This window comes from Propithecus coquereli, unplaced genomic scaffold (genome assembly GCF_000956105.1).
Source record: "Propithecus coquereli isolate 6110/MARCELLA unplaced genomic scaffold, Pcoq_1.0 Scaffold120, whole genome shotgun sequence".
Taxonomy (NCBI): domain Eukaryota; kingdom Metazoa; phylum Chordata; class Mammalia; order Primates; family Indriidae; genus Propithecus; species Propithecus coquereli.
The window spans coordinates 4,049,718-4,071,640 of record NW_012136081.1 but is presented as its reverse complement, the minus strand read 5'-3'; the positions used below and the strand labels follow the sequence as shown (position 1 = coordinate 4,071,640).

The window sequence follows — 21,923 nt, the reverse complement described above, 5'->3', positions numbered from 1 at the left end:
GACCACCGGGCGGCCCGACGGCGGCAGGACTAGCCTTTGGAGCTGGCTCCGAACTCCTACCCCCAACACATGCATCCCCCAGCCCCCACCCCACCCACGGGCGTCGCAGCCTCTGCCGTGGGCGGGGGAACGGACCTCCTGCGCGACGGGTGGTGGGACCTCTGGTCTAGCCCTGAAGGTAGTTCTCCGCTCATAACTCCACCGTTACAGATTTATTTCTTTGGCCCCTGAGGATTTTATGTCTCTTGCGTCTTCCGCTGAGGGCCAAGGCACATTGCCTGACTTTCATCACTGCCTAATTTCCTTCAGGTTTGTCTTGGTTTGTGGAAACATCCTTCTTTCAAAGTGAATCCCAGACTTTTTTTAGGGCCATGTCTTTAAAGTGCCCCCAAGACCACTGCACAGCTCTGCCGAGGGGGTCCCAGGCAGGCGGGGTGAAATCTTTGCTGTTCTGGCTTCAGTTCTGCGGCCGTAGTCTGTCCCAGGCCCGTGGTGTGCTGGAGTCAGCTCTTCCCAGGTCGTCAGGAATTCTGCTAGCCGGTCGTTAACCCACTGGCAGCTTGCAGCAGGCCGCGGTGGTGGCATTTCACCATGGGCAGATGCTGCCTTCGGGGCTTCCCTCCCCTCCCCCATCCCAGCCCCCTGCCAGCTTCTCCCTGCCCAGCCCACGTGCCTTCCAGTCTTTGGGGGGAGTGGAGTATTTCCAAACATATCCATTGAGTTTTTAATTCTTGCTATGATCGTTTTTTATTTCTAGAAGTTCTATTTGGTTCTTTTCCAGGTTAGCTATGTCATGTTTTAATGGTTTCCTGTCCTTTGCAGATCTTTTCTGTCTTGAGGTTTATTTCCTTGAACGAGGTGTGCATAGCTGATTTATTAGCCGTCTAATACTTTCATAATCCCAAGCCGAGTGGGCCGATTTCTATCTCGGTCACTTCTGCTGCTTTCCCTCCCGTGACTGTCTCTGGTCCTGGTGGGTCTGGCTCTCTTGCCTGCTGGCCACTGACCTTGTGTAACCCGTGGAGTTTCCCAAGGGCTGGGATGAAGGAGCCCTTGTCCAGAGAGGCCTGGTGATCGCAGCTGGGAATGACCTTGAACCCAAGTCAAGGCCCCCAGCTGGCCATGGCCTACAGGAGCCAGAACTTCTCAGGGTGGTTTTTATTCCTCCTTTTTCTCCCCTTTCTCAACTCCTGCTCTACTGGGCACCGGGGCCACCTTCTTGCAATGCCCTGGGGTGAGGGAAAGAAAGCCACTCCTTTCCAGGTCACCTGAAAGTGTCTTCTCATGGGGGCCCAGCCCAGGGAGGAGGACCTCCTATTGGACTCCTCGCCTTGGACGGGCCACATTGAAACTGTGACTTCTTCCTCCTCCTAAAGCCGGCCCCGTGGCCATGTTGTTAGATGCCACCAGGGAAGACACTGTCTTAGTTGCTCCTCAGATCTGTCTGGGTTTTCCTCCAAAACATGACCCGGCAGCTTCCTACTCTCAGTTCTCAGTTCTTCAGCATCTTTAAGGCCATTACATCTCTGTTTCTGTCCCCCATCTTCTACTTGACTTGTCATTTATTTCTGCAACCAGCCGTCTTACTGAGCAGGCATCGGGCCAGAGCCCATGCCACGGGCTGGGGATAAAGATGTCCACGCCGCCCCTGCCATGTTCTTGGAAAAGAGCGATCGTGCCCGGTCCACCCACCAAGACCGCATCCACTGAGTCCCCAGCTCTCCTGAGACGCGAGTGCAGAGACAGCGTCAAGATGATGCAGAAGGTGTGCTTGTTCCCGAGAAAAGTACCTCTCCTGCCCAGCGTGGCTATGTCCTCGCGCCCGCGTGGTCGGGAGCCAGGTCTTCCTGTGCAGCGTAGACATGATCGGCAGTAACTGCAGCCTGGGAAATGCCCACTGGCGGGCAGTGGCTTCCCCACGCAGACCCACACCTGGGGTCTGGAGGCGTGCCCTCTGGGAGCCACGTGGGTGGAGGGCAGTAGCGAGCGTTGCAGGGTCAGCCCCAGGCCGAGCTCCCAGCCCATGTCCACAGCTCGTGGGCCTGGGACGAGTGGCTCCAGGCCTTCCCTGCCCCCTCACCCATATTCACGGCAGTGGACACACCGTTAACTACCGAAGGTCCGGGAGCCAATCAGATGGGGGTCTGAGTGCCGGGGCTGTCCTCGGCTGGCATGCAGTAGGCGTGCAGTAATGATGGGCTCCTTCCCTCCTCCTGCATCCCTCGCTCAGTAAATATCATCGAGCACCTACCCCAGGCCGGCGCTGCTCTCTGTCCTAGGGACACCAGTCCCGCGTAAGAGCCGGTGCTTCAGCTCGTATCCGCGACGGACACTGGTGGCCATAGGGTGGGCAGGTGCCAGTGCCACCGAGAACTTGCCTGGTCACGAGGGACTGACCAGGATGCAGTGCCGGGTGTCACGTGCCTGGAAAGCCTCTCTGGGGCAGAGAATGTGAAGCTCTCCCGGAGGGCAGCCGCCAAGGCCGCTGGTGTCTGCCCCTGAGTCCAGACACAGGAGGTTCGGGCCACCGTGGCCACACGTCCTCGTCAAGGGGCAGGGTGAGGAGGAGGCCTGGGCCCCCTGACGGGGCTTCACGGCACCCTGCAGGTGTAGGTGTTCTCCTCTCTGAAGCTGGGAAAGCCGAGGCAGAGACAGGATCTACCGAGGGCACTGAGGGCTCCGGGCCCGAACCCCGGCAGTGATGAGGCTTCGGGGCTCACCTGCCACTGATGGCCCGGGCCGTGCTCAGGAAGGTCCGCCTGTCCCCACCGTGTGCATGGCACACTCCCCGTGGTCCCGCCGATGCTAAACCAGGGCAGGGTCACTCACGCAGGCGGGGCTGTCCCATTAGTGGCTCTGTGACCCTCGGGCTCCTGCCGTCCCAATCCTGACCCCTGACTGGAGGAGCAGGCGTCAGGAGTGGATGCTGCCCTCCGGGATACGGAGTAGCTTGTGAGGACCGGGGTGGGGGAGGAAGGAAGCCCACTATGCAACCAGAAAGCTACCACATCCGGTCCTCATTGGTGCAAACCTTCTAGTAATTTCTGAGCCTGCACTTGAGCGGCAGTGAGTCACCCCCCCGCCGTGGCCGTGACCAGCTGGTAGAAGCATCAGGCCTCACCGTGATAGAACGTCCAGGCCCTCGGGTGGCAGCACGTGGCATCCCCACCTGCCATGAACCCGCCATGGGGGACATTTTTGCTTGTTTGGGATTTTCTCCTTCCTTCGGAAAGGAAGACGTCGACACAATTGGAGCTGGGCTCAGAATGGGAGCTGAGCGGATCTAGCATGTGCTCTGCACCGAGGTGAGCAGCCCCGGCCTGCCCACCTGCCCTGGCTGGGGGCTATTTGGGGGCTTGGCCCTGTCCCCTCCCAGAGCCCAGGCCAGGTTGGCCCTCCCCATGCCCAGGGCCATGGGTGTGGCCTCCCAATACCCCAGCACTAGCCTCCTGGGGCACGCGGCGGCCTCGCTCGGTGTCTTCCTGCTGCGGTGGGCTCTGGTCAGGCCGTGGTCAGGCCGGGCACCACGTTTTAAAACATCCCAAATGTGTTTTCGCCGAGCTGGTCCCACGGCCCCTTTCTCAAATGTCGCCAGCTGTGTCCCTGGGAGAAGCTCCGCTGCTCACGTAAACAGGGCTGCGTGCTTCCCAGGGAGGCGGCAGCGGCCCCAGCTCCCTGACCACCAGTGACAGAAATCTCCATGGACTCGGAAGAATATATTTTGGGTCTTTGCGTGCGGGTGAGCAGAGCCCAAAAATAAATCTGGGTCTGTAACAGGAAAAGACAGGCTCTTCCTCACGTGGGCCGTCAACGGTTATCTCTCCTGACTCGGGTGCCCCGTGGTGTCCACCCTGCACCTGTGAGTCACCAGGACTGGGGGGCCACCACCTCTCAGGTGTCGGTACCCTCTGTGGCCCCCCAGGGCTTGGGAGATGGCTTGAAGCTTCTTGGCCAAAGGGTTCTGTGCCGTGAGGCAGGCTTGGTCTCAGCGGCCTGTGTCGGGGGAGTGATCCCAGGCCGGAGCAAGACTGACCTCTCTGTCTCAGGGTGCTGGACCAGAGCTGCTGACAGCACCAGGGCTCCTGTATTGCCCAGTCTGCAGATGAGGAAACAGGGGCTCAGAGAGGTTAAGTCACTTGCCAGAGGCCACACAGGGGCAGGGCAGGATTCCAGCCCAGCCCTCCCAAACCCAGTCCTCTGAACACAGGGCCTCACCCAGTGCCCATTCGACCTACACCTCAAGGGCCACAGAAGGATCTGGGCTCCTTGCACCCGAGTGCTGGGGCTGCCTCCTCTAGCCCATGCAGGGATGTGATGGTTCGCAGAGGGGGCCCAAGCCCACTGGGGTGCCCTCTGCCAGCGCAGCCCTGAGTCTTGGCCTATCCTGGAGCTGCCTCATCCTGCTGTCCCCTCGAAGCAGCTTCGGGCCCCGGCTGCTGGGTCCATGCTCCTATGACACTTCCCTAGCCGCTTAGATAGGCCCCTGCACGCAGCCGCGCAGGACCCTACCCTGCAGCACCAGGACGAGAGCAGTGGGCTGAAGGGTGGCCCCAAACCCATGTCAACCTGCAGCGCTCGAATGTGCCCTTGTTTGGAAGAAGGGTCTTTGCAGAGGGAATTAAGTTAAACATTTCTGGATGAGATCATCCTGGATTTAGGGTGGGCCATAAATCCAATAGAGAGACACAGAGGGAGGAGGCCACGTGACCTCAGAGGCAGAGGGTGGAGTGATGCAGCCACAAGTCGGAGAACGCCTGGGGGCCCAGGAGCTGGAAGAGAAAAAGAAGGAGCCTCCCTAGGGCCTGTGGGGGGAGCGTGGCCCCGCTGGAACTTTGATGTTGGATTTCCGGCCCCCAGCACCGGGAGAGAACACGGTTCTGCTGTGTGAGCTACAGCAGCTCCGGGAACTAACGCAGGGAGCTGGCTAGCACGTGTGCACTTCTGTGCCTCAGTTTCCCCAGCCGTGAAATGAGGGCAGTGATGGGACCTACCTCACAGTCTTGTTTTGCTGTGAGTCTTGAATGAATTAATGCACATAAAATGCACAAAGCAGACCCCGCACATAACAGGCACTCGCGGATGTCAGCCTCCGTCGATGTTACCATTGGTATTACCGCGTACTGCCCTTCACTCATTCATTCAAGAGATGCGTGTGGCGCGGTGACCGTGGGCTTCACCGTTCACGTAAGCGACCACGGGTGGGCTTCAGGAGGAGGGCGAGGAAGAAGCAGGAAGTGGAGCTGGGCGTGAGGGCGGGTGCCCCTTCCTCAGGTAGGCCGAGGGGTGGGTCACCTGAAGGCGGTGACCTGGAAGCTCTGCCCAAGCGCCTGGCTGGGCCGGGAACGCTGCTTTCGTGGGCTTCTGCCCAGGCTCTTGCCAGATACGTGTATTTGACCCACTTCAGATTTCATTTTCTTAAAATTCATCCCCAAATGACTTAGGCTCCACTGCTTTTTGTCAACAACCTGCCATGAACCTACGCGCATGGGTCCCACCTTAGCCTGCTGTCGTGAATTCCGCCCAGAACCGGGGTCAGACCCTGACTCTGAGCCGGATTGTTCTGCGCCCCGAGCTGGTGGACCAAGTCCCGGCTGGCCCTCTTCCTCCGGTTAGCCTGGTTCCTTTTTGCCAAGACTTCCAGTCAGTTCCGTTAAGTCTCAGAATTGTGGCAAGGAGAGCTTGATGGGAGCTCAGGCTGGAAGCCCCAGGCTGGCCTCCAAGCCCCGGGGGACGGAGGACCCCACTCTGCATAAGGCGGCTCTGATTCAGGGAGCATCGTGTCTCTGCTTTGTGTTGCGATGGCATCAAGACGTCGGTCAGCTGAGTTGTCTCGGGGTGATGGGAAGTTCCGATTGATGTTATGTGAGTCTGATGGGGAAATGTGACTGCATAGACGCTATTCGCTTGATAAAAGGACTCTCTTAAACTTGAAATCCAAGAGGGAATAGGGAAAGCTAGAGACATTGGGGCATCCCGATCTCATCCCTGAACGTGAGGGGGATCTGGGCAGCACTGCCTGTGTTCGAATCCGGCACCCCTCACCGCTGTAAGACTGCGGGCCGTGGCAACTTACTCTCTCCAAGCCTCAGTGTTCCCATCTGTAAAGGGGGCCAGTAGTGGTGCCTTTCTCATGGAGCGGCTTGTGAAGGTTGTTGGACTCGATTCTCTCGAAGCCCTTAGTTGATGCCACCTCCTTGCCAGCCAGCACTCGGTGACCTCGGCTCTTTTGTACTGTCATTCAGCACCACAGCCATTTAGTGGGGCAGCCGGCCTTGAACCGGGGCCTGCCCACTCATGTTAGGATAAAGGCTACGCAGACACAGGGAACCTGGGGTGTAGGCCAGGAGCAGGCAGCGGAGTGGCCCTGACCCTGCTGAGGGAGGATGCCCAGAGGGGGACCAGCTTCAGCTGCCGCCTCCTTGCCCTGGTCAGGAACCCAGAAGGCCCTTGGCGCCCCCAGGTTGGGGCCGAGGGGCCTGGGCTCTGCGTCCTGACAAGTTCTCTCTCGTGGCCCAGGCTGCTTTGGGGGCCTTCAGCTAACCCCCCTGAAAACTTCCCATGTGTTTTGGAGTAGGTACCCCCTGGGACCCTCTCTAGGCCCTCCTGGATCTTAAACATCCCCACATGACCCAGAGGAGGCCACGTAACCCCTGCACCCCAGGCCACCATCTGCAAGGAGGGGACTCCGGCCGTGCCTCTCGGTGTTGTCAGGGTGGAGTGAGGGGCAAACGCAGCCGCTGTGGACGGCGCGATAAACCGTCGCACATCCGAAGGTAGAAGCGATTTTCCCCAAGTGTCTGCCCACCCTGACTGGGAACTTCTCTTCTCTTTCTAGACTAAAATCCACGGCCTTGGGTTTGTGAAAATCCACGCCCCCTGGAACGTGCTGTGCAGAGAGGCCGAGTTTCTGAAGCTGAAGATGCCCACCAAGAAGGTGGGTGGTTTTACTCCAAAATATAGCGCCACGTCTGAAGGTCACTGCAGGAAGATGTCACCACCACGAGGCTCTCGATTGTTCAGAGAAGCCGAGTGGCTTTCAGTCCCACCCCTCCAGGGCAGCTGGGATGTGACAAGGCCTCTGGGCTCCAGTGTCCTGATTGTGGAGAACCTGACCCAGCCTGGGTGGTCTGTAGAGACCCCAAATCAAACCCCACCAGGACAGGGTTGCAAGCAGAAGAGCCCACCTCTCAGCCTCGGGAACTCGTCCTAAATACAAACAGGATTAGACTTCAGGCGCTGGTGCTTTTCTGCTTGTGGTATCTCGGCTAATTTATCAGATTCATTTTAATTACATTTCCTAGCTTGCTGGGAGTTTTCTTTTTAATCTCTGGAAACTTTACGGTTACGATGCAGTTTGACGGCGTCGCCCCTGAAGCTTAGCTAGGCGTCGGTGTTCGCTTTTGTGTGTGGACGGGACGAGGCCGTGCCCGGTAATAAGTCAGGCTTCTCACATCCACCGAGATCCTTTGGATAACCTCTTTTGAAACAAAAGTGAAGTTTGGGGGAAAATTCCCTGGAATGTATTATAATTGCACTGTTGGCTGGGCTCTCCCAAAACTCTGAGCTTTCAGGGTCGATCCAGAAACCGAGAGTGGAGGGGGCGTTTTGGCCCCCCTGGGCTCACTGTTCCCGGGATGCGCCATCCCAGCAGGGTGGGACCATTCTCGGACCGTCGGAGAACAGATCCCCGAGGTCACGGCTCGGCAGCGTGATTCGAATCCCCCAACCCCGGTCTTTCCTGCAGATGTATCGCATCAATGAGACCCGTGGCCTCCTGAAAAAAATCAACTCCGTGCTCCAGAAGATCACGGACCCCATCCAGCCCAGGGTGGCGGAGCACAGGCCCCAGACCATGAAGAGACTCTCCTATCCCTTCTCCCGGGAGAAGCAGCACCTGTAAGTGGGGAACCCCCACCCTGCTCCCCAAAGGGCCCTGCTCTGTCGGGATTTAACCCTCTAGCATGAGAAACACAGGTTGAGTCTCTGTCCCCAAAGGACAGTGTATTCTTGTAAGAGCTTTGTAGCTGTTGAGCCCGGAAGAGGCCATAGAAGTGATTTCTGAGGTCACTGTTAACTGGGAATTAGGGGGGCACAGATCTTGTCCTGCGTGGTAGTCCTGAGGGGGCGCCCTCCAAGCAGTGGTCTGGGCATCCTCCCTCCTGCCCAGCTCCATCCTCCTGAGGGCCTGGTTAAGCAGCCTTCTGCAGCCCCGCCCCCGCAGTCTTAGGCCAGGGGAGCCACATTCCCGAAGGCAGAAACAGAAACGCAAGAAACCCAAACGCATCCCCAGGCGGGAGTCCTGAGGCCGCAGAGATTCACAGCCAGCAGCAGGGTTGCCTGGCAGGGCCACGCCTGTTCTGGAACCTTCCCTGCTGCTAAGGGGCAGTGGGGCGTAGCCACCTGGGGCGGTGGCAGCCGCAAGGCCTCTGTGGACCTCGCTGAGCAGAGCTGGAGAGTGGGCAGAGATGAGAATAGAAAGCTTGGGTGCTGGGAACCCAGAGGGACTTTGGATAGTGAGCTCCAGGGGGGGCTCCCAGACACCCCCTGCCACACGGGGTGGGGGTGGGGATGGAAGGAAGTGCCGGAGCTCAGAGCTGGGTTTCTGTGCTGTAGATGTGGCCGAGAGGAAGCACGAGTTTCACCTGCTGTTACCGGGTCCTAGTGGGGGCGTGAGGCTAGACGTGCCACCCAGAGTGCAGGACGCAGCCCCTAACCCTCCAGCTCCAGAACAGGGGCTGGGCACTAGAGGGAGCTGCCCTCTTTCCAGGACCCCAGGAGGCCTCCCTCACCGCTGCCCTGGGCCAGCTCTGTCAGCCCCCCCAACTGTGGAGATAGAGACCCCCCAGCAGCCGCCCTCCCAGCCTGCCTAAGCTCCCTGGGGAGTGGCGAGTGTGTTCCGGAGACAGCCCTCTGCCTCGCGACGCCTTAGGCAACCCCCGTGCAGCCCAAGACATCAGGACCCAAACCATTCGGGAGTTCTGGGGAGGTTATTGTCAAGATTGGAGCTGTCTGATGGTGGCATGGCAGTGTCCCTGTCCCCCATGGTGTTGAAGCAGAGGCTTTTAGAACCTCCTGCAGAGGATATCATGCAAAGGAAGCAGGGACCTGCAGGGAGGGCCGTGTGACCACGCTTGCCTCTCGGGTCACTTCCCACCTGTGTGGGTCTCAGAGCCTCACCCGGGGGCCAGGGGCAAAGAAACACACTGTCCCAAGTGCCCAGGGGTGGGCAGGCCATACCTGGTGTGCGGACAGAGTCACATCCATTTCACGGTCACCGCTAATGGGGACAGTGTGGTTTCCCAGGGCCTTGAAACCCGGAGAACTGCCAGCTCTACTGAACTGTGTCTCGTTTCCTTCCCAATACTTCCACAGATTTGACCTGTCGGATAAGGATTCCTTTTTCGACAGCAAGACCCGGAGCACAATAGTAAGTATCTCGCGAGCGTGGTGGGGGCTCTCCGGCAAGGTGGCCCTGGGGAAGCGGATGATAATTTCATTTCGGTGAAACTCCTGCGGGGGGAAGGCAGCTCTAATTGTCTGTGACTGAAATAATTAGAATGATGACAGGGAGAGGGCACCAAGGGACCCAAGGGGTGGCCGGGGCCCCATGGCTCAGAGGAGGGGAACGAGAGCAGAGCGGCGGGAGGCAGGAGGGGGATCCTTTAAGCGATACGTAGTCCTGCGTCTTTGCAGCTCCCCGCACATCTCAGAGCCTCCCCGCCACTTGCCCCCGATGGTCTGTGCGTGGCCAGCTGTCAGGCCCCTGGCCGGGGGTTTCTCAGCAGGCAGGCAGGGGTGGGGTGCACACGGTGGTGGAGGCGAAGGCCGTGGGGTAGGATATATTTCTAGGCCTTTGCCAGACAGCAAACTGAGACTTGAAATCTGACCAGGCCGCCCTGCCCTATGCAAGGTACTGGCTTAATGTTTATCTATCAGCCGCCAACTTGTCCGCCAGCCAAGCTGGCTGTGCGTGGCCCGGGACCCAATTTCTATCTAAACAAGAAATTAACCTCGCAGCCAAGCCGTGGCTGTTGTTCTCTTGTCCCTGCCCAGAAAGCCCGGCCTGGCGGGCAGAGATGGAGGGCAGGGACGAGGCAGTCCTGCCAATCTTGTCCATATAACTGGCCCTAACGGCCACCAAACCGAGACGGGCAGGCGGCCAGCCGAGGGACGGCGGTGCAGGTCGCACTGACTTGGGGGGTTTTGAGCTGCTGCCGCGGCAGGCACATCCAGGTCCTGTCTGCCCTCCGTCCCTCCCCAGCCCTGTGACCTCAGGAGAGTCACTGAGCCTGCGTCAAGACAAAGACTATTCTGGCTTGTTCCTAAGAGGGCAGCCATGCCTCTCCATCCGGCCTGCCACGAGTGGGCGGCGCTGGGCACCGCGTCACTGCTGCGAGTTTTATTATTCCTGGTGTTACTGACTAACCTCAGCAATTAGATCCCACGGTGATAAATAACAGGAACTCGCTGGCGCGAAAACGTCAGCCCCCCAGCGGGCAGCTCAGGACTTACGCGTGTCCATCCGAGCTGTCTCCTCGCTCTCGGACGTCAGCCACTTGGGAGAGCCGCCACGGCGTCGACCTGACTTCTTCTACGTCGTGATGACATGGGAGAAAGTCGGAATAGCCAGCCGGGTAAACTGAGTCAGGGCTCGTGTTTCGGTATTATGCACACCCTATGGAGCTGCCAAAATACTCCAGAAACAAGGGCAGGGTGCAAGTTTGGAAATGCACTCATGCTGCCAGGGAGGTGGCTGAGGTAGAGGGGGGCATATGTGACTTGGAAGCGCTAATTCCCGTGTTGTCAGGATCTGCTGTGACATCGAGGGTAGTCCGTGATCCCTGGGGTGATGGCCGCATTGCCACCTAGTCACAGAAAGCATCCTGCCGGGCCAGGAAATGTCGACTGAATGGTCCTTGACTCCATTTACCTCTAGGGGGAGGGACACTCTCTCCCAGAGACCCCGGAGGCCAGTTTAATAAGCTTTGCCCTTGGTTAGTCAGAGCTCATGGTCTTCAAAACCCGGCAGCATCCAGGGCTGTGGGAGGTCACTGTGGGCAAAGGTGTGGGGCAGTGACAGCCCCTCCCTACCTCCCCTCCACACCAGCCACTCTGCTCCTGGCATTGGGGTGGACAGCGTGCAAGTGTGGAGGAGTGGGAGACCAGGAGCACCCCATGGGGAAGGACCCAATGTGCTGATCTTGGGTCTTAGACCCTCAGCCTGTGGGTACTAGGGAGCCACAGAAGGTTGTAGTGCAAGATCTAGGATGGTCAGATCTGTTCTGGAGCAAACACTGCCAGTAATGCGCGGGAGGACAGGTACAGGGCGGATGCGGGGTCACGGCAGTGGCTGCGAATGGGGCCACCGCTGCCCTTGTGGAGGGAGGAGGTGGTTCCAGCAGTCGGCAAGATCAGGGCAAGGTCAGGACTGATTGGATTTGAGGGATGACAGGAAGCGGGCTATTGAGAGCAACTGAGTGGGTGGTGCCTGCCTTCATTCAGCAGCTATTTATTGGGCACCTGCTGTGTGCCGAGACCGGCGGGCATGGAGAGGCATTGAGCACGTTTATAACGTGGTAGATGGTGCGCAGCCGGCGGGGTTAGAAGACAGAGTGACAGGGCCACTTCATGGGCCTCTTTGTTCCGGTGACCCTGAGCTACGCATATCTGAAGGGGACAATTGCTTCCCACTGAAGGAACAGCCGGGGCCGAGGCTCTGCGGCTGTAGGAGGGGGTCTGGAAGGTGAGAGGCGCCGCCAGGAGGCTGGGCTTGCTGGGACAGCCGGTGGTGGAGACAGAGGCAGCGAGGCCAGACGCTGGCAGGGCCCGATGGCGTAGGCCAGTGGGCCGTCAGGATGACTCTGGTCTTGCCCAAGAGAGTGGGAACAGAATCAGCGTGCTCTGAAGTGCATGTCTATGTTATTCTCATCCCAGTTTATAGATGGGGAAACTGAGGCACAGGGAGGTGATGCAGTTTGCCCAAAATCACACAGCTACAAAGGGTGGAGCTGACACTGAGACACAGACAGACAGACCCTCGGAGCAGAATTCCTGAGGCCACCAAACAAAATGTTTCATCAGTCGAGGGAACACGGAGCAGGTGTGGGATCCCTTCAGGATGGCTCCGCCCACAGGCGCCATGCGACCAGAGCCTGGTGCCAGGCTGCCTCCCGACCCGGTGCGGAACGGAACCCCACCCCTCCCCGGGTCTCCAGAACACTCGGCGCCGTGTCCAGGAGGGGCCCTGCTCCATCTCATCTCTCAGCAAAAAGGGACAGTAAGGCCACTGTGAGGGAACGGTGCCCAGGAGGGCTCGTCGGTGCTTGGCGGGGCCAGCGCCCATCACTCCCACCTTGGGGAGCAAAAGATGGGAACTCTCCAGGTTACACTCATCCCCAAGAACCCCGAGCCTGTGACGTGGCTGAGACTCCTGGGCACAGTGGACCATGCCTCGGTGACGTCTGCTGCCCTCCCTGGGGGTCAGTTCAAGGAGGTGGTCGTGTCAGTGTCTGGCCAGCGCCTTCCCAGCAATCGCGGGCACTTTCTGCTTGTGGGCGGTGCCTGAGGTAACGACTCACCCTCCTGCCTGTCTCTCTGCCACAGGTCTACGAAATTTTGAAGAGAACGACATGTACCAAAGCCAAGTACAGCATGGGTAAGGACATTTTGGGGGCTTGAGATCAGCATTGGTTCCTAAGTGGGAATCTCGCCTCCGAATCGTCTCCGTGGGAGGTGGGCCGCCAGCTGGGGTTTTTAAAAGGGTTTTGATTTAAGGCTGTGCAACAATTTCAGACAGGGGGGCCGTTCCAGGGCACAAGGCAGTTTTATGGCCCGGCACTTCTAAATACAAAGGCGTCCTTCGCTTTGGCCTGAGGTGTTTGTGCCAGCCCAGTTGGGCTCCTGCTGCAGGGGTGGTCCGTCCGGGCTGGGACAGACCAGCATCAGGCCCAAGGGTCCCTGACCCTCTCTCGGCCCTCACAGCCCAGCGGGAAGTAGCCAGGGTTCGGGGGGCCGTAGCCCATGCAGCTTTCCAGGCCACTGGGAGCAGCCGTTCCCGGCTGGAGGCAGCCAGACAAGCCCACGCTCGAGTGGCAGGCACCCCGGGCCGATGCAGCCCCCCTCGGGGCTCTCTGAAAGCAGTGTCCCCCGGCCAGGCACCACCGTGTACGGACGGCCTGACTCAAGTCGTTGCCACAAAACCATCCCAACAGGGCTCCTCGGGGATCATCTCCCAGAACACCTTACGCCACGGATACAAAATCTTGCCGATTAAATTGTGTAGGTGGCAGTCAGCCCCGCTGTGGTCCCTCGCCCACGACTGCGGGCTGAGTTTGCTGAAGTCCAAACATCGCGGCATGAGAGGATGCCTCGCCCAGCCTCTCTCCCCTTCCTCTGGAGCCGCGTGTGCCCCGCTGAGAGCCGCGCTCAGGGTGGCACTCCACCGCGCTCTGCGACGGCCAGGCTGTGGTCCCGGGGCACAGAGCTAGGTGGGTGAGAGCCGGAGTCTGTGTCTCCAGGAGAAGTGACACGGAGAGCAGAGGGAGCAAGGGGCTCGGCACCCTTGCTCTTGGGGGCAGGCCCAGGGTGCAGAGAAAAGATGAACAAATGCTCCAGGGCTCAGGTAGGCTGCTCGGGCCCTGACCAGCACGGCCATGGTCGGTCACAGGGACACCCTTCTGGGCCTGAAATCTGTAAGCGCATCTCCTAAATCAATGGGGGTATTGGGGGAGAGGCCCCCGCCAGGGGCCAAGAGGAGCCCAGGGAAACCATCCCTGTCGGTCCAGCCCACCCCCCAGCAGAGCAAGAACCTGAGAGTGGCCATGTCCTGGTCTGACTGTAATGGGGGCGGGGCAGGAAACAAGTAGCGTTGGGAGTTTGGGTTTTTGAAAGTGCTTCCGTAGGTCACTGCCACCAGGGCAAAGCCTTGTGGAGGTCACTAGAGGCAGGGAGGAAGTGTGGTTCTAGCCCCAGGGCTGGGTGTCGAACCTCAGTTTCCCCACGGGGTCCCTGTAGCGCCCCTTCCAGTGGAGACCTGTGTGGTTGCCGTGAGGCTGTGCGGAGTCCAGGATCTGGGGGCTCTTTGGCCCGAGCCGAGTCCTCGCTGCAGGTCATCCAGTTTCCTGCAGGGCTTATCCCCTGCACCTGGTGACAGAGCAGAGAGAACGGGGCCCTTCTCTCCAGCCCTGCTTCACGCTGGCGCCTTAACGAGAGCCCTCCCGACCTCCAAATTCATTTATCCAACTTCCAGCAAGTATTGGTGGATTCCTGTCACCTTCCAGGCTCTGTCCCAGGTGTCGGAGCTCCCTGCCCTCAGGGGGTTTATGTTCTAGGGGAAGGAAATAAATAATAAATAAACAGATAAATCAGAAACCAGTCTGGCAGGAGGAGGGTGGCTGGGGCAGGCCGGGGGATTCAGGAACCGTGATTAGGGAAGGCCTTTCTGACAAGATGACACTGGTGCAGAGGCTTGAAGAAAGTGAGGGGAGCCTCCCAGGTGGAGGGAGACGCCGGTGCAAAGGCCCTGTGGCAGCACCATTCTGGGAGTGTTCTAGGCACAGTCAGGGGGCCAACAAGCCTGGATCAGCCCCAGGTCCATTTTGTATTGCAGGTGACACTTTCCTTTGTGTGTGGCTTTCAGCCAGCCACGTTCTCCCACTTCCTCTGGTTTTCATTTCTAAGTGTCCCTCGGGTCCCCTGACCACTCCAGATCACTGACCAAGGAGATGGTCCGTTTTTAAGGAGGCTTCAGGGGGTCATTTTCCCACCAGTATCAAGTGGAATCTCAGAAGGTGGGCCACTCAGGCCACTGAAAAACCTGTCCCTCTGACCACCTGGAAAGGCTCTTCAGCCAGGCAGGGGGTTCGATGAGCAGCAGAGGGTTTCGTGGAAATTCCTCAGCAGCGCTGGGCCCCCTGGATGTGTTTGGAGCAAGATCAGATCCCCAGGAACCCCCTTCACCAGACACGGCCCTGGCCCTCCCTTCCTCTCTTCCAGCCGCCCGGGGCTGGGCACCCGCATTCGCGCTCACGAAGAGCTGCAGGTGTGGCGTTTTTATCGCGTGCCCGGTGCCGGCCCCGGGGCCAGCAGGAAAGGGGCCCCGTCATCCCGCCGCCCCCAGGAGCACTGGACAGCTGTGAGCCCCTCGCTGGCCACCAGCGCTTGCTCCCCCGATGTAGCTTTGATCCTTCCAGGCCCTTCCATGTAACTAATAGCCGATGTACAAACAGGGCAAGGCGAGGGAAGAAAGAAGGACTCCGCCCTTCTAAGTAAAAGGCGGAAATGTGGGCAGTACGGTAAGTGTGGGCCTCCCTGGGCTCTCCCAATCAACCTAAAATCTAATTCCAAATTGTATGTGTGTTCTCTGACACCATCAATTTTTCCATCCATATGTTTTCTCATGATTCAGCTTTTCTAACCACTTAAAATCCACCTTTCCGGTCTGCAGGCTTGCCCTCGAGTAGGTGGGGGTAGCTGGCGAGTCGGAGGTTTGGGGGTGACGACAGCGTGACGTCACGGGCCACTCGCACCTCCCTCCTCCGAGACGAAACTTCCTCTTGGGGTTTCCTCTGTATCTTCCTAATTCTGCCAATCGAGCATGTGTTTACCATCTCCTAGTCCATAGATAAATAACCCAGCCGCGTCATGCCTGGGGAGGTAGCCCCAGAAAGGTGGCCGGGCTCCGTGGAGCCGGGTTCGTTTGGCTTTGAGAAGCTCTTGGCGGCTGAGACAGCCCTGAGACCGCGCTGACTTCACGGTGTGGGACAGGAGGCCCCCCTGGTCCGTAACTCTTTCTCGGCCTCTGTTTTTAAGGCATCACGAGCCTGCTGGCCAATGGCGTGTACTCTGCTGCATACCCGCTGCACGACGTAAGTAACCTTGACACACGGTTTATCTCCGTGTCACTCGGTTCCCCAGATCCCAGGGAGCTCTAATTATCCTGTGGTCGCGGCTTCCTGCTTGGCTGTCACTGTAAATGTCAACCATACACAGGCCTTCCTTGTTCCCCTCGTGGGGACGGAGAGCTTACACACAGGGCCATCTTTTCTTGCAGAACAATCTCAGCAGGACAGGGGCATCGTGGCAGGCACCCTGCCCTGGCTGCATCTGAACCTCGCAGCCAGCTGGTCCACACGGCGTTTTCCCTGGCCAGACTCCCCCACCCACCCCCAGCCCTGGCAGGGCGACCAGGGCTCTGCGTGTGTCTATTTCTGCAGAGCGAGTGGCCAGCTTCCTGAGCCGGCTCTCTAAATCCCACTGGTATCCGCCTGACAAATATAGCCCACGGCCGCGGCTGTGCGCTGGCTCGGGGTGGAGGAGAGAGAGGACTGTCTCCTGATTGTCTCTATGGAAACAGAGACTCAAGTTCAACAGGGCACCAAGCGTGGGCCGTGGGGCCTGAGCAGTGTGGGAACCCCAGGCAGAGGATCTCTGGAACTTTCCAAATGTGCATTACTGCTAGGACTGGGAGCCAAGAAGCAGGAGAGACGCGGGGACGGGCCTGGGAGTCTGGAGGCCCAGATTCCAGGCCCAGCCACTCTCTCTTGTTGGCCTTGGGCAGAGTCAGCACCTTCTCGCCAAGCCTCAGTGTCCCCATCTGTGGGTCAGGAGTAATCACTTGCCCCGTCCAATTGCCAGGCTAGCAGGGGTGTCAGAGGGAATGCAGATAGGAAAGGGCTTTGAGGAGGAGACACCAGATTAGATGAATCCAGGGTACCTGGGTAGCGCAGGGCGGTGCAGCCAGATGATGGTCCGGGGGAGGCTCCCCCAGACCATGACCCTAGAGGAAAGATGCCCGGCTGCTCAGCTGCCATCTCCTCCCCCTGCAGGGCCTCCTCCTGCCTGTAGGGCCAGGGACTTGGGACCCACCGACCCTGCTTCCTCCCTCTGTGCCTCTGCCGGTGCTGTTCCTCCTGCTCCCGGCATGTCCCTCCCTGCCCCTCCCCATAGGCAGACAAAAGCACCCACACCCGGCCTTCCTGTTTCCTTCATCCCCACACAGCTGATTTCTTCCTCCCTTCCCTGAGCTTCTGATGCTCTGTCCTACAAAGACACTGCTGTCTGGCTGCCTTTTGTTGTGTGTGTCGTTTCCCAGAAGCCCTGGCACTCCACACTTAGTAGGTGCTCAGTAAACGTGGTGGAGATTTGGCTTGGATTGAGTTGGGTTGCTTCAGCCAGTGGCTTGTTGTTGGTGGATGTTTGCACGGCAGGGCTCCAACCCTGCGGGTCCTGGCCATCACTCCCAGCCTCACTTGTCCGTCCTGTCAGACTTTCCTCTAGTACCTCCGGTGGTTTCATCATTCAGCCCCGCTCCGCCGGGAAAGCAGCCCTGCAACCTCAGAGGAGGCAGCCTGGGGCCACAGCTCTGCTCTTGAGACTTGGACCATAGAAGCCAAAATGTTTCAGGGCCTCCCGCCTGTTTGAAGTGGGCCCTTTAAGTCTCAGAAGGGAAAGGGGAGGGATCAGCAGGCCTGAGCCCCTGCTGTGTGCAGAGCACTGTGTTCAGTAGGAGCCTTACCTCGGCACAGACTTGGAGACTCAGAGAGGTTTAGTAACTTGCCTGAGGTCGGAGCTGGAGCCAAGAGCCATCCCTGGTGGCCACTCTGCTGCTCTGTGCCCTGGCTGTATCACCGCCTCTTCCTTTCCCGAGGCCAAGTGCATCCCTCTTCTTGGTCTTCACAACCGCGTTTGTCTTAGGACTTGATTCTGTCAGCTCTTTAAACGGACTGGTGCGAGACTCCCCGATCCGCTGGCCTACCGTCAGGCAGCCAGTCTTGCAAAAACGTCACCAAGGCCCACGCAGGAAAAGCCCCGTTTGTGATCACCATGGTGCCTTACGCAGCTCTGGGGAAGCCTGCAACGCGGGCGGGATCTGCTCCCATTTTCCAGATGGAGAGACTGAGGCTTGAGGAGCTCATGCAGCTTGCCCAGGAGCACGCAGCCAAGGAGGCATGGAGCCCTGAACCTGGCCTGTGTACTTTAAGGTGTACTTTAGGGAATACAGAATTTTGCATCCACAAATTTTCCATGCAACTGAAGGGCACCCACCCCGTTAAGCACCAAAGTTGATGTTTAAATACCCGGGGTGTGGGGGCCACTCATTCTGAACCGAGTCCCGTGTACCCTTAACCAGCACACTGGCTGAAGGAGACTCGGCTTCGCCTGGGGAGGCACTGCGAGGCCGCGGCCGTGTGCTGTGTAGTGCTTTGCATTTCTTTACGTCCGTTGTCCTCACCATGTCCGTTGTCCTGCGTCACCGCGGTTACCTTCAATGCACAGCCCATAGCACCCCCCATCCCGTGCCTCCTGCATTCATTCGTCCATCGAGAACATCCGCCAGGTCTACAGCCATACCGCCCTGAACTCACCCAATCTCGGAAGCTAAGCGGGGTCGGGCCCGGTTAGTACTTGGACGGGAGAACATCTGCCATGCAAGGTGCTGGGTGCCGTTGCCAGATAGCTGCCTGACGGGACCATGCCCGGACGGGAGCTGAATGCTCCAAGTGAGACCCTTAGAAGCCTCCTGTAATTAGAGTGTGGTGTCTGCACAGAAAGGACTTTGGCATTTACGTTGCTTGCCGGGCGGCTTTTTGGCTTCCTGCCTGGTTGACGTCTACCCACCCGAGGTGGCCAGCGAGCAGACCTCGGTACCAACCAGGCGCTGCTAGAAACGTGTGGAAAGAAACACTGGGAAATGCTAAAAGGGGTCAGCTTGGGAGGGTGAGGGTCCCCTGGCAACGTCGAGGACGTTGGTTATGTTGCTTGCTCGGGTGCGTGGTCACGGGGGAGGCAGGGCTCAGTGAGGGCTCAAGAAGTTGCCGGTGAGCGGAGCGGACACAGGGCAGACCTCGAGGAGGCCCAGAGCTTTGCGCGGCGAGTCTCAGCCACGCCCCGGGCCGCGGCACAGCCTGTCTCCTGCTGCTCCCGTTTAGTTATTTGTATCAACCGCTCACGTTTTGGGCTCACTTTCAACTTCTGGGCCCTTCTCCCCTTCCTTTGGATTTAGAGGTCCGGATCGAGTCCCACACTAGCTCAGGAACGTCGGTTCGCTTCTTTGAGCTGCAGTGTTTCCACCTGTAAAGTGGGCGTGCTGGGCCCGCTGAGCTCAGCGTGCAGTGACCCTGTAATTCGTTGTCCCTCTTGGGAATGGGGGTCCGACACTGGGACTGTCCCGGTGGAGTGGACGTATGTTCGCCCTACAGATGCGATTCTTCCCGCCCCCCAAAAGCCCCCTCACGTTTGCGTTTCCAATTCCGAGGACATGACCGTGGGTCCTGTCCTGGAGTCCCCTCTGCCGAGGGGAGGGTGGCTCGGGCAGTCCCGGTGGGGGAGGCTGGCGGGGCAGCCCACAAGGACCCGCACGGCACTTTCCATCAGAAGGGCAGAGACACCTGCTGACCTTCATGCTCTGTGTGAAACTTTGTCCCAGGATTATCTCAATTCATGTCAATGAAGGGCGACGCAGTCTATGTTTGGAAACATCGCACATCTGAGCAGCTCACAAGCTCCATCAGGTAATAAGGATTTTCCTTTTCTCTGTTTGAACAGGGGGACTATGAAGGTGAAAACGTGGAGTTCAATGACAGGAAGGTAAGTTGGCTCGGGCGGCAGTGGAAGGTGGCTCTGCAGGGTCTAGAGGGGCCCGGGGGCGGGTGGGCCACAGCAGGGCCTTCCCCAGGGGCACCGGCTGCAGGGCGAGTGGCGGGTGTCTGGGGAGGCGCCACTGCCCTCCAGGTTTTCAGACGAGTCCACGGTGAACTCTGTGTAGCTGCCTGGTTTTCCTTTTCTGATTCTCGGAAGCATCCTTGGCAGGTGACCGTGAACGTGAGAAAGGAAGGGATGTCCTCCCTGGGGCCCGCCCCTTCCACACTGTCCTTCCTCCGCTGAACCTGCAGGAGTTAAAACCCTTATCTTCCTGGACAATCCCAACCACGCCTGTGCCTCCAGCAGTCTCCGCTGGCATCTGGCCTAATCCCACACAGCTCCGGGTAAATAAACCTGGGCACCGCTGTGGCCAGGCCCATAGAGTCCCCGGCCACACGCTGGGGAAAGCTATTCGATGGTGTTCAGTGAAATATTTCTCAAACTCACCTGACATGGAACCCTTTTTACTGGAGACGTTACTGAGCTGGTGTCCCACAGAGCACACTTTGAGAAACACTAAGTGGTGTTTGGTTCTTCAGTGGCTGTTGCTAGTTTCCCACACTCTCCAAGCACCTTGCTCCAGGCAGAGGGTCCCTGCTTCTTCCACCCGGCTCCCCAGGGAGCTTCGCCCCACTGGAACATCTCCCCAACAGCCACATTCTCTCCCTCCCCGCACACACTAGAAGTTCATTTCCTGCCCCCACGTGCCCACACCCGTAACCAGCCTCCCTCCCAGCTTCCACGTTTGCCCGCCAGGGAGCGGCCCTCTCTGGACCCTGCCTGTCCTGCCCTGGCCCCACTGCTGACCCTCCTGCAGGTGGGGGGCGGAGTCGCCGCCCTGACAGCCTCACAATGGTGGCCTTGTCCCAAATCCCAGGGGCCAGGACCTGTGTGTATGGAATGTTCTTCATTTCAGCCTCCCTCCGGCCCCTCGTACATGTTTTTAAACCTTTGGTACTTGATACAACTTGCCTGCTGCCCGGGAACCCAGCTGAAGATGCTATCTGATTTAGCACAAAATTACATATTTGGTTATTTTTAGTGTAACATCTGGCATTCTTCTGAGACCCTGTGACTTGCAGAACTCCCCCATCCAATCCCACTGGAGAAGCACCATCCCCTCCACGGGCCTGCCCTGACCAGCTCTGGCCTCGCAGTCCAGTCCCTTGAGTCCCTCTGTCCCTCTGTGCCCCTCTGCGCCTTGGCTGACACCCTTCCTCCACCTAGGAATGCACTTTCCATGGACACCAGCAAACCCCTTCTGGTTGAACTCAGCCCTCTGAATCATGGGCCCTCTGCCCTGTCCCCCCACCATGCTTCAGCCACATTGACCACCTTTCTGATCTGAAGACCATTTGGCTGACACCACATCAGTGCCAGGACTATCTCATTCAGTTACTTATTTGAGAAATACTTACTGGGCACTGCTGTGTGCCAGCCCAGCAAGCAGCTCCAGGTCTATCCAGGCCCAGGTGTTTCTGCTACCTGGAGTGCTGCCCCCTCCCCATTTAATGTTATGTCCCGGCAATGGGTACAAGGCCTGGCCAGTGGAAGGTAGTCAGGGAGTAATAACAGATGGATGGGTGGATGGTTAGGTGGGTGGATGGGTGGATGGATGGATGGATGGATGAGTGGGTAGATGGATGGGTAGATTGATGGATGGATGGGTGGATGGGTGGATGGGCAGGTGGATGGATGGATGGATGAGTGGGTGGATGGGTGGATAGATGGATGGGTAGATTGATGGATGGATGGGTGGATGGGTGGATGGGCAGGTGGATGGATGGATGGATGAGTGGGTAGATGGATGGGTAGATTGACGGATGGATGGATGGATGGGTGGGTGGATGGGTGGGTGGAGTGGTACATGGAAGAATGGATGGATGATGGCTAAGTGAATGAATGATGGGTGAAATGAATGGGTGAGCAGGTTGATGGGTGGTAGTAGATGGAAGGAAGGGAAGGAGGAAAGGAGGGAGGGTCAGATAGGTGTTTGGGTCCTAACTCAGAGCCTTGGAGAACTTCTCATCCTCCCGTGGTGGCTCCATATGAAGTGGCCTGGTACCAAGTGCTTTGCCTTTCCAGTGCCACAATCTGTGGCTTTTCCATTATTGCTGCTGTCAGTGGCAAGTGCCGGACCCTGGGTACCTCATGTACCGAAGGAAAAGCTCAGCCAGGGACGTTTCCCTGTGCGGAGTGCGGGGGTGGAGGTGGGATGCATAGGGTTGTGTAAAGAGACATCTGGGCCAAGGCTGGGCACAGCTGTAACTGCCGTAACCGTC

At 58.6% G+C, this 21,923-nt stretch overlaps 1 protein-coding gene across 4 annotated transcripts in view; it reads left to right on the top strand.

Moving 5' to 3' along the window:
• ANO1 (anoctamin 1, calcium activated chloride channel) overlaps positions 1–21,923 on the top strand; it is a 194,623-nt gene that overhangs the window by 96,137 nt on the left and 76,563 nt on the right. For 2 of the 4 annotated variants that reach the window (XM_012665634.1, XM_012665633.1), the window contains exons 4-10: positions 6,836–6,934; positions 7,745–7,896; positions 9,373–9,427; positions 12,604–12,655; positions 15,228–15,293; positions 15,811–15,866; positions 19,546–19,587. In XM_012665634.1, the coding sequence (XP_012521088.1) occupies positions 6,836–6,934; positions 7,745–7,896; positions 9,373–9,427; positions 12,604–12,655; positions 15,228–15,293; positions 15,811–15,866; positions 19,546–19,587 (522 nt within the window). The remainder of the gene's footprint in view (positions 1–6,835; positions 6,935–7,744; positions 7,897–9,372; positions 9,428–12,603; positions 12,656–15,227; positions 15,294–15,810; positions 15,867–19,545; positions 19,588–21,923) is intronic. The other 2 variants (XM_012665636.1, XM_012665635.1) reach the window with 1 other exon arrangement.